Source organism: Hyla sarda, chromosome 5 (genome assembly GCF_029499605.1).
Source record: "Hyla sarda isolate aHylSar1 chromosome 5, aHylSar1.hap1, whole genome shotgun sequence".
Classification (NCBI taxonomy): domain Eukaryota; kingdom Metazoa; phylum Chordata; class Amphibia; order Anura; family Hylidae; genus Hyla; species Hyla sarda.
Window position 1 is genome coordinate 373,574,443 of NC_079193.1, and position 12,114 is coordinate 373,586,556.

Consider the following 12,114-nt stretch of genomic DNA (forward strand, 5'->3'; position numbering starts at 1 on the left):
GAAAAAAAATACCGTGATACACATATTTGGTCATACCGCCCAGCCCTGACTCCCATGCAAAACTACATGCTGGGAGTTGTAGTTTTGCAACAGCTGCAGGCATCCTGGTTGGGAAATATTCCTTTAAAGGGTTAAAAAAGCCCATATGTACCATGTAATTTTCAGCGCAGCAATGTCGGAGAGGGTAAATCTTTTCCGCTATCCATTAGATGAGTAGGGCAGCCATTGTACTCTGCTTTATTTAGTAAGAAAGAAAGAAAAAAAGAGACAGGATGGAAGTATAATGGGGAACCTTGGGAATCTGGAGCAGTCGCCCGAACATGGAACTGTCACCTTTTGGAGAACTTTTCGGCTTTGTTGCGGAGATGAGAGGCAGGGAAGGGTGACAATCATGCCGCGGGAGGTGACCCCATTACGGGAGATCTGTGTATGATCAGATCAAAGATCCGCCTTACGGGACGCAGAGCGGCCTGTCCATTTATCACGTCGCTCAGCAGCCACCAGGAGAGGCACCGGCAGCAATTAACCCCTTGTAGGACACAGGCTGTAGTCTGACTTGCACGGTACAGGCAGCTTCTTTTAGCAGAATAATTGTAATTTAAACAAATAATTACAGCTTAAAGGGGTACTCCGGTGAAAAACACTTTTATTTTTATTTTATTTTTTTTATTTAAATGAACTGGTGCCGGAAAGTGAAACAGATTTGTAAATTACTTCTATTAAAAAATCTTTACCCTTCCAGTACTTTTTAGCAGCTGTATGCTAAAGAGGAAATTCTATTCTTTTTGAATTTCTTTTTTGTCTTGTCCACAGTGCTCTCTGCTGACACCTCTGTCCGTGTCAGGAACTGTCCAGAGTAGAATAGGTTTGCTGCTCTGGACAGTTCCTGATACGGGCATCAGGTGTCAGCAGAGAGCACTGTGGACAAGACAAAAAAGAAATTCAAAAAGAAAATAATTTTCTCTGTAACAGCTGCTAATAAGTACTGGAAGGGTAAAGATTTTTTAATAGAATTAATTTACAAATCTTCCTGGCCCCAGTTGATTTAAAAAAAAATGTTTTCCATCGGAGTACCCCTTTATAAGCAAAAAAAAAAGAAATAAAATTGTGCTTATTTATAGTGCAGCACAGGTTATTTTTTGTAGACAATAACATACCTGTGTATGCCTTGTGCTTACCTGTTTTAGCTGATGTGGCAGGCACAAGTTTTCAGCCATACTGATTCTATTTCAGAACAGATATAATTGTCTAGTGCTGCCTACATTTCCCATGAATCCTTTGGCTTTGCACATAGAGGGGATGGGGTCTTATCACTGCAATTCACTAACCTAATCACCTGGCTAGACTGCAGCAACCAGAAGCCTAAACTGCTGAGACTCATAAGTAGGTTGGTGTCAGTTCACAGTGCATGCAGTTTCGATGCGTTTTCTTATTCAAAGTGCGATTTTTAACTAAATATTACCATGACATGTGGCGATTTTAGTTTCCATTCGGAGGCTGAAATTACCTTTTTTATTGTGTCTATTTGTTTGATTCATTACAAGAGAGAGCATTGATTCACAACAATGGACCTTAAAAAGTTCCTGTCACCAAATAAAACTTTTAATATAGTGTTCCTTGTGCAATTAGCAGACACTTCCCCATTCACTTTGCATTTAAAATTATCAACACAAATATGTTTAATATGTAATATAAAAAACAGCCACTAGGTGGATCGGTTCTGTTTCCTGCCACAATTAATACAGGGAGTTTGGTCTCTACTCCCAGCCTGGCAGGAGTCCAAACTCAGGAAGTGTTTCTCTGCACTGAGCTTGATTGACAGCTGCACAGAAAGTGAAAGATCCACAGATTCTCACTGAAAGCTGCAGGAGAGCTTCCCTGATAGCAACACAAACTGAAACATGCAGAGAGAATGAGGTCTTCTATTCATCACAGCTCTGCAACCATGCGAGGGCGGAAGTGGCCCCCCAGCAGGCTTCAGTGATGTCCTGCCTGCTGGGAAACACCCACTTTCCTGCTGGGAGATTGCACTATATGAGCAAGAATAAAGGTAGGATACACAGCTTTCTAAAGCGCTGAATTTTTTTTTAAGGGCTGGAGGAGTGTTAGGAGTAGTTAGGGAACATAGCCTGAGGTAGTTTAGAACAGTTTATTTGGTGACAGGAACTTTTTCTAGGAGTACTCTGGTGAAAAACAAATGTTTTCAAATCCACTGGTCCCAGAAAGTAATACAGATATGTCAATTACTTCAATTTAAAAACCTTCATCCTTCCAGTACTTATCAGCTGCTGTATGTTCCAGAGGAAGTTGTGTAGTTCTTTCCAGTCTTACCACAGTGCTCTTTGCTGCCACCTCTACCCGTGTCAGGAACTGTCCGGAGCAGGAGAAAATCCCCATAGCAAACCTATTCTGGTCTGGACAGTTCCTGACATGGACAGAGGTGTCAGCAGAGAGCACTGTGATCAGACTGGAAAGAATTACACAAGTTCCTCTGTAGTATACAGCAGCTGATAAGTACTGGAAGGATTATCATTTTTATATAGAAGTAATTAGCAAATCTGTTTAACTTTATGGCACCAGCTTATTTGAAAAAGAAATTTCCACCAGAGTTCCCAGGGCTCAAGTCCTGCAGAAATGCATTGGGAACTGAGATCCTGCACTTTTTTTAAAGCAGCAACATCGTTCCCATTAGCAGGAGTCCTGCAGGATCAGCTCTTGAGTGAAAATCCTGGATGAATTACCACACTTTTTTTCCCCAGGACTTGACCCCTGGGAATACCCCTTTAAAAAAAAAAAAAAAAAAACGGGAAGTCCCCATACATTCCAAGGTCACATTTCACCCAGTGGAAGGATGCCTTTAAGGCTTGTTTTATTATTAAGTCATGTTTTCTTTACAGTTACTAACAGCAAGCAGAATGGAAGGTTGCAGAGCTTTTTATACCACCCTAACCACAGTGCTCTCTGCTGACCTCTGCTGTCCATTTTAGGAACTGTCCAGAGCAGGAGAAAATCCCCATAGCAAACATATGCTGCTCTGTACAGTTCCTAAAATGGACAGCAGAGGTCAGCAGAGAGCACTGTGGTCATGACATCAGAGGAAATGCAATTCTTTTTTGGATTTCTTTTTAGTATACAGCCCCTAAAAAGTAATGGAAGGATTATAATTTTTAATAGAAGTAATTTACAAATCTGTTTAACTTTTTGGCAACAGTTGATTTAAAAAAAAAAAGTTTTCCACAGGAGTACCCCTTTAAAGGGGTACTCTGGTGAAAACCTTATTTCTTTTAAATCAACTGGTGGCAGAAAGTTAAACATATTTGTAAATTACTTCTATTAAAAAATCTTAATCCTTCCTGTACTTATTAGCTGCTGAATACTACAGAGGAAATTCTTTTCTTTTTGGATTGCTCTCTGATGACATCACGAGCACAGTGCTCTCTGCTGACATTATAATAATAATAACACTTTATTTATTGTTGTCCTTAGTGAGATTTGAACCCAAGTCCCCAGCACTGCAAGGCAGCAGTGCTAACCATTGAGCTACCATGCTGCCCTTAGCATACATCTGCTATCCATCTGCTATCCACGGTTGCTAAAATGGACAGAGATGTCAGCAGAGAGAACTGTGCTCGTGAGGTCATCAGTGTTCCAAAAAGAAAGGAATTTCCTCTGCAGTATTCAGCAGCTATTAAGTACTGGAAGGATTAAGATTTTTTAATAGAAGTAATTTACAAATATGTTTAACTTTCTGCCACCAGTTGATTTAAAAGAAAAAGGGTTTTCACCGGAATACCCCTTTAAGAAATGAAAAGCAGGGCACTACAGAACCCTATCGACAACTCCATTTAGAAAGTTTCCTGGCTTTAGGGGACACAAGTCCAAATACATCACCTGGCACATACCTCACAATGGGCAGCTTGGTGAAGGGCACAGGGGGCAATGTGAGGCCTTCAGGTAACTGAATCGGTTCCATCGTTCCTGCACATTTCGAGGTGTAACTCTCCAGACTTTGCGCCACGTCCTTCTTCTCTGTAGATGGGAGAAAAGAGTTAAACAGATTACATAGACCTGTCTGCATGGTACCAGAAAAGACTTTTCAAGACCTTGATTAGATACAGTATCTAATCCGTCCGTATGGGGGTAATGAGATGTCTAAGTACAACCCTGCCAGGACCTTCCACCTCCATCATTTCCCTACCCTGGTGGTTATTCCTACCCAGGTGGGCTCGGCATGTATCCTGTAGGACAGAGGTCCCCAACCCAGTCCTCAAGGCACACCAGTCCAGGATTTAAATATTTTAGTGTTCTATTCCAATGTGTTAAAGGGGTACTCCACCCCTAGACATCTTCTCCCCTATCCAAAGGGGAACGTTTAGAAAGCTGGGTGCGAGCGGTAGGGCCGCGACGTCACTGCCACGCCCCCTTGCAACGTTACGGCACGCCCCCTCAATGTAAGTCTATGGGAGGGGACGTGGCTGCCGCCACGCCCCCTCCCATAGACTTACTTTGAGGGGGCGTGCCGTGACATCACAAGGGCGTGGCCATGGAGTGTGGCCCGTCCAAGCGTTCAGAACAAAACGTTGCAAACGCTGGAGCAGCAGAGTACCCCTTTAAAAAAATGTTGGTGAGCCTCGAGGACTGTAGGAAGCAGAAGAGGTATTAAAATGGACAGGAAAATAGGGCAGAAAGAAGCAGGGTACAGAGTAGTGAGCAGTCATTGGCCCAGCTCCTGCATCTATGTTGCAGTGGTTCTGCCATTCATTGCTCCACACCGCTGTACCAATGACCACGCACTACTCCAAATCGGTTCCTGACATGGACAGAGGGTCAGCAGAGAGCACTGTGGTCAGGCAGAAAGGAAATTCAAAAAGAAAAGAACTTCCTGTGCAGCATACAACAGCTGATAAGTACTGGAAGGATTAAGATTTTTTAATAGAAGTAATTTACAAATCTGTTTAACTTTCTGGCACCAGTTGATTTAAAAAATAAATAAAAATGTTTTCCAGCGGAGTACCCCTAACCAGTACAATTAAAATAGTCAGCAAACATTCTGTTAGGGTCACGGACCTCATCCACTTCCGTACTGGTTTTATCCGTGAAGGTTTTATCGATCGCTCGTACTGCATGAAGAGTCACACACACAGTAGAAGTGCTTTCCGGAATAGCTGCCTGCTCCATTTACCTCTACTATCTGAGCCGCCGTGTGATGGATTTGCTGGGTTAAAATTAATTGCACGCCTTTTATGAATCTTAGAGAACAAAGGTTGCTGCGCAGTCTGCAAGCTCAGCAGATAAGGTTACATCCCCGGAACTGGCGGTCCGGGCTCCACAAAGACGCCATTACTCTTTAACATAAGGAATAAAATTAGGGGAATGAAGTCGCGTTCATCTACATAGTCCTAATGTCATGGTCAGGGAGGGCAGGAGCGGGGCATAAAGGGGTACTCCACTGGAAAGCATTTTTTTTTTTAAATCCTCTATTGAAGCACAGACAGGCTCCTTTTAAACACCTGACTAGTGATGTAATGTCTCGGGCCGCAAGATCACCCCATCCCTGACCTGAAATACTCTGCGCTGCTGGGATTCCCCATCTTTCACCATGCCATTCAAAGTCTGTAACCTCCTATAAGGTCTGCATTATCTTGCACTTATCCACATTATCTCCTGAAATACTCTGTGCTGCTTAGTTCCTACTGATTCTATTAAATATCTCTTAGTCTGTTACCTTCAACAAGACAAACGCTCATTTACCAGAACCCTGCTCCTTCAGCTGCTGTATACTACAGAGGAAGTTCTTTTAATTTATAATTTCCATTTTGTCTGACCACAGTGCTCTCTGCTGACACCTCTGTCCATGTCAGGAACTGTCTGGAGCAGGATAGGTTTGCTATGGGGATTTGTTCCTGCTCTGGACAGTTCCTAAAATAGACAGAGGTGTCAGCAGAGAGCACTTGTGGTCAGACAGAAAGGAAATTCGAAAAGAAAAGAACTTCCTGTGGAGCATACAGCAGCTGATAAGGACTAGAAGGATTAAGATTTTTAAATAGAAGTAATTTATTAATTTGCTTAACTTTCTGGTACAAGTTGATTTAAAAAACATTTTTTGCCAGCGGAGTACTCCTTTAAATGGGCACTGTCAGATACAAAAACTTTTGATATGCTGTAAAGCATGTATAACCAATAGGTTTTGCAATTGCTTTCATTAGAACATTTTCAGTATTTCATACTGATAAAGCCAGTCAAACAACTCCCCCCCCCCCCTCCCCCCCCCCCCTGCCTGCTTGGACACATACTAGTCCTGCTGTGTCCATGCATCATCACCTATGTCATGGACACACTTCCTTGATTGACAGCTGTGAGCGCAGGGCTCAGAGCTGAAGGAAAAATCCTCCCACTGTCATCTTGTGTCCCGCTACTGTCAGTGAGGACAAGCTGGGAGTTGTTGTTTTACTAATGCTAGGGGAGATGTGAGGGAGGGAGACGGAGACCTGCACAGTGAGGCCACACACCCCCACCCCACCCCTTTGAGAGGAATTCATACTGGTGAGCTAAATTAAAAGTGTAATAAAAAAAATAAAGGTGCTAAGACATATAAAAATTAGATGTACATGGTCAGGATTAGGTACTGAGTGATATATTTAAAAAAAAAAAAAAAAAGTTTTTGTTGGATCTGACAGGTACACTTTAAGGCCTGCATTATCTTGCACTTAACCCCATTATCTCCTGATATACTCTGTGAGGCTGAATTCCTGCTGAGCCTGTTACCTCAATCAAGATCAGCACACTCCTCTCCTGAAATACTCTGTGCTGCAGATAACCTTGCTCTCTCTATAGAATGTATCACTACACTCTGTGGCCGTAATGACACAAGATGCTCTCTGAATGGAGCCTTCAGTGTCAATGTGAATAAAGCCTAATGTTCTCCTTAAAGGGGTTATCCAGGAAAAAAAAAAATTTTTTATCAATGTCAACTGGCTCCAGAAAGTTAAACAGATTTGTAAATTACATCTATTAAAAAATCTTAATCCTTTCAGTACTTATGAGCTGCTGAAGTTGAGATGTTATTTTCTGTCTAAGTGCTCTCTGATGACATCGGTCTCGGGAACTGTCCAGAGTAGAAGCAAATCCCCATAGCAAACCTCTTCTACTCTGTGCAGTTCCCGAGACAAGCAGAGATGTCAGCAGAGAGCACTGTTATCAGACAGAAAACAACAACTCAACTTCAGCAGCTGATAATTATTGGAAGGATTAAGATTTTTAAAAATAGAAGTAAATTACAAATCTGTTTAACTTTCTGGAGCTAGATGGTATATATACATATGTATATATATATATATATATATATATATATATAATAAGTTTTTTCCTGGAATACCCCTTTAAATACTCTGTGCTGCAGTGAACCCTAATTCTACTAACATTAAAGGGGTACTCCGTCCCTATACATCTTATCCCATATCCAAAGGATAGGGCATTAGATGTCTAATCAGGGGGGTCCTGCCACTGTGACCCCTGTGATCTCTGTGGAGTACCAGGCGTTTATTTAGAATGCTCAGAGCGGGCGGCGGGGTCGTGACGTCACGCCCCCTCAATGCAAGTCTATGGGAGGGGGCGTGGCTGCCGCCACGCCCCCTCCCATAGACTTGCATTGAGGGGGCAAGATTTGACATCATGAGGAGCGTGGCTGTGATGTCACGACCCCGCCGCCCGCTCAACGCGTTCAAAACCAAATGTTCCAAATGCGGGTTAAGTGGAGTACCCCTTTAAGCATTGCAGTAACACAATTTGGTTGTGCTTCGTTGGTACCAAGTGTGCATTGTCTTTGGTGTTCGCATCACTTTCTCTAGCTCATCACATCTTCATGCTCCGGGATTAAGGTCACGAACAAAAAAAAGAACATGCAAACGTGTCCTAAAGCGCAAAACGCCCCCAATCCCCCCCCCCCCCTCCTCGCCGAGTGTCCCAGATGAGGATTAATAACGTCCTAAAAATAAAAATCACATTTGGACGACAGTCAGAGGACGGCTCGGAAGGACACTTGGCTGAAGCCTAATGGGCTCAATTGATTTAAGCGACAGGAGCCAAGGAAGTGAAGTGTCACGTGACACGGCGGCGGAGATTCAATCTAATTGCAAATAATTAGGGAGGCAGGTAGCTAGGGGGGAAATGAAACATTAGCTGGAAGCCTCATATCCGGAACATCAATGCGGATGACGGCTCCAGTCACTTCAAGGATCACGTCACTAAAACCTTAAGTATAAAACGGGGCAGCTTTCTTAGACAAAAATGGTGCATTTTTTGTCACATTTTTCTGTTTTATTCTATTTTTTTATTACTGCAAAATGGTTCTAGTTTACCACGATTGCATAAATCTTGGTGAAAGAGCATACATTTTACCATGATACTAAAAATGTGGCCGAAATGCGGTAAAAACTCAACGTGAACACAGAGTAATGTTAATATTTTATTTTACTGTCACCGCCCCAGCAACGCTACTATTGGCCAGCGATCGTCTGGCCAATAGTAGCGCGGCAGAGGAGGGGTTAACGGTCCTTCCCACCGCTGTACACGCTGGCTGCGTTCAGTCAGCGGGTACAGCAGCGCAGAGAGGACCGTGGATCCCCCCTCAGAGCTCCGGAGCCCCCTCAGGAGCCGTGAGAATAGGGATAGACTCTTGCAGGGACAGGTAGGTGAATAAGTGTCAATAAAGTTAATAAAAGTAAAAAAACAAGTGCCCGTCATTACTGGAGCGGGGACGTCCGCTACCAGACCCCACTTTACAGTATGGCAATGACACGGAAGCGGTATGAGGCGATTCTGGAATGCCTGCATTATGCAGATAATGCGGCATGTCCGCCCGGAGGTGATCCCGCCCATGACCGGCTTTACAAAGTGAGGCCGGTCATCGATCACTTTGGGGCCAAATTTTTGGAGGCCTACGTACTGCTCAGGGACCTCTCGGTAGATGAGTCTCTCGTCAGTTTTAAGGGGAGACTCATCTTCCGCCAGTATATTCCCTCGTAGCGGGCGCGGTATGGCGTGAAGCTCTATAAACTCTGCGAGAGAACCTCCGGGTACACTTGCAGGTTTAGAGTATATGAGGGACGTGATTCCCGTATTGAACCCCCAGATTGTTCCCTCACTCTGGGTGTTAGCGGGAAACTCGTTTGGGACCTTGTGCACCCATTGCTGGATAAGGGTTTCCACGTGTACGTGGATAACTTTTATACCAGCATCCCTCTGTTCATATCCCTTGCCGCCAGATCCACGTCCGCTTGTGGGAACGTGCGGAAGAACCAGAGAGGCCTCCCTCTAAATTTTGTTAAGACACCTATCCCCAAGGATGAGTCCCGTGCCCTGACCCTTGATAACCTGTTGTTGGTGAAGTATAAGGATAAGAGGGATGTCCTTATGCTGACCACTATTCATGGTAATGGCAGCTCACCTGTCCCTGTGCGAGGTACCGTGGGACCGGTCCTCAAGCCCGATTGTATTCTGGACTACAATCGGTATATGGGGGGAGTTGATCTCTCAGATCAAGTCCTCAAGCTATATAACCCCATGCGGAAAACACGGGCATGGTACAAAAAAGTTGCGGTCTACTTGTTACAGGTTGCCATGTACAACGCTTTTGTACTATCCCAGTACACTGGCAACACAGGGACATTCCTCCAGTACCAAGAAGAAGTCCTAAGGTTCCTGATCTTTGCTGACCGGGAAAGATCAGGGCGGACTTCTCAAGGGTCTGGAGTTATAGGTGCCAGGATCGCCCCAGGCCAACACTTTCCAGGTGTGATTTCCAACACTGGAAGGACGGGACGATCCCAGAAAAAATGCAGAGTGTGTTACAGGAAGGGAATGCGGAAGGACACCAGGTATCAGTGTGACACTTGCCCAGATAATCCGGGCCTCTACATAGGCTGCTTCAGGGAGTATCACACTTCCATGGAGCCCTAAATTTTCCCTTTTCATTTGAATTTTCCATAATTCGACCAATGTACCAAGTCCAGAGTACATTCCAAAAATTAACCCCCATAAATCACTAAATTGCCCCAAAAAAACCTGAGAAAAAAAAAAAAAACCTGATAAGACCTCTGGGGGTGTTTTTTCAGAAATGGGTCATAGGTCACTGAGTCACTATCATTGGGGACTTTTTATGTTGCCTGAAATGCGCAGCGCTCTCTCTCCACCTGAGCGGGTGCGCATTTGAGGCAACAGGTTAGGGATGGCCACACACATCACATTCCCAGAATGATTATTCAGAGCATAGGGTTTGGGGCGGGCATATTTTTTTTAAGTTTTGGCTATGCTCTGGGTCCTCATTCTGGGAATATATCCTTTTTTTAATTATGATGTATAATTTTCTGGCCCACTGTACCCCATATTATGGGCCTCTGTACCCCATCTGTCTACCCCAGTTACGGCCCGTTGTCCCCCATAGTGTTCCCCTATTTTAGGGCTCAGTGCTCCCCCCCATTAATGCTCTTTGAGGGGGGTCCCACATCCTGGCTCCATATCAAGCTCAAGGTCCCTGACTGCGCTCCCACTCAAGCAAGACCTGCTGTGCACCCGCCATGCCAAATTCATCAAAAAATAAGGTATGTCCTTACTCCAAATAAATGTATTTACAAATTGTGGGGGGTCTTTTCTGCTATTAACCCTTGTAAAAATGTAAAATTTTGGGGAAAACCCACATTTTAGTGAAAAAAAATAATAATTTTGACATATGCAAAAGTCATGAAACCCCTGTGGGGTATTAAGGCTCACTTTACCCCTTGTTATGTTCCTCAAGGGGTCTAGTTTCTAAAAAGGTATGCCATGTGTTCTTTTTTTGCTGTCCTGGCACCATAGGGGCATCCTAAATGCGGCATGTCCCCCCCCCCCCCATTTCAACAAAGTTTGCAAATGTGACTCCTCTTCGGAGCATTGTGGCGCCCCTGCAGTGCACTTGACGTCCACTCATGGGGTACTTCCATACTCAGAAATGGGGTTACAAATTTTGGGGGGTATTTTCTGCTATTAACCCTTGCAAATGTGATATTTGGGGGGAAACACATTTTAGTGAAAAAAACTTTTTTTTTACATAAGCAAAAGTCGTGAAACCCCTGTGGGGTATTAAGGCTCACTTAATTCCTTGTTACGTTCCTCAAGGGGTCTAGTTTCCAAAATGGAATGCCATGTGTTTTTTTTTTTTTTTTGCTGTCCAGGCACCATAGGGGCTTCCTAAATGTGACATGCCCCCCTAGCAAAATTTGCTTTCAAAAAGCCAAATATTGCTCCTTCTCTTCTGAGCATTGTAGTTCGCCCGTAGTGCACTTCAGGTGAATTATGGGGTACAAATGGGGTTACAAATTTTGGAGGATATTTTCTGCTATTAACCCTTGCAAAAATGTGAAATTTGGGGGGAAACACACATTTTAGTGAAAATGTTTTTTGTTTTTCTTTACATATGCAAAAGTCGTGAAACCCCTGTGGGGTATTAAGGCTCACTTAATTCCTTGTTACATTCCTCAAGGGGTCTAGTTTCCAAAATGGTATGGCATGTATTTTTTTTTTTTGCTGTTCTGGCATCATAGGGGCTTCCTAAATGCAACATGCCCCCCAAAAACCATTTTAGAAAAACGTACTCTCCAAAATCCCCTTGTCGCTCCTTTGGTTCTGAGCCCTCTACTGCGCCCGCCGAACACTTTACATAGACATTTGAGGTATGTCCTTACTCGAGAGAAATTGGGCTACAAATATAAGTATAAATTTTCTCCTTTTACCCCTTGTAAAAATAAAAAAATTGGATCTACAAGAACACGCCAGTGTAAAAAATTAAGATTGTGAATTTTCTCCTTCACTTTGCTGCTATTTTGAATACTTTGGGGGGTGTAGTTTTTATAATGGAGTAATTTATGGGGTATTTCTAATATGAAGACCCTTCAAATCCACTTCAAACCTGAACTGGTTCCTGAAAAATAGTGAGTTTGAAAATTTTGTGAAAAATTTGAAAATTGCTGCTGAACTTTGAAGCCCTCTGGTGTCTTCCAAAAGTAAAAACACGTCAATTTTATGATGCAAACATAAAGTAGACATATTGTATATGTGAATCAAAAAAATTTTATTTGGAAT

General features: G+C 43.4%; 1 protein-coding gene across 1 annotated transcript in view; it reads right to left on the reverse strand.

Moving 5' to 3' along the window:
* The window catches only part of TRAPPC9 (trafficking protein particle complex subunit 9), a 602,485-nt gene that overhangs the window by 525,605 nt on the left and 64,766 nt on the right, over positions 1-12,114 (reverse strand). The window contains exon 10 of the mRNA XM_056522817.1: positions 3,903-4,029. Within this exon, the coding sequence (XP_056378792.1) occupies positions 3,903-4,029 (127 nt within the window). The remainder of the gene's footprint in view (positions 1-3,902; positions 4,030-12,114) is intronic.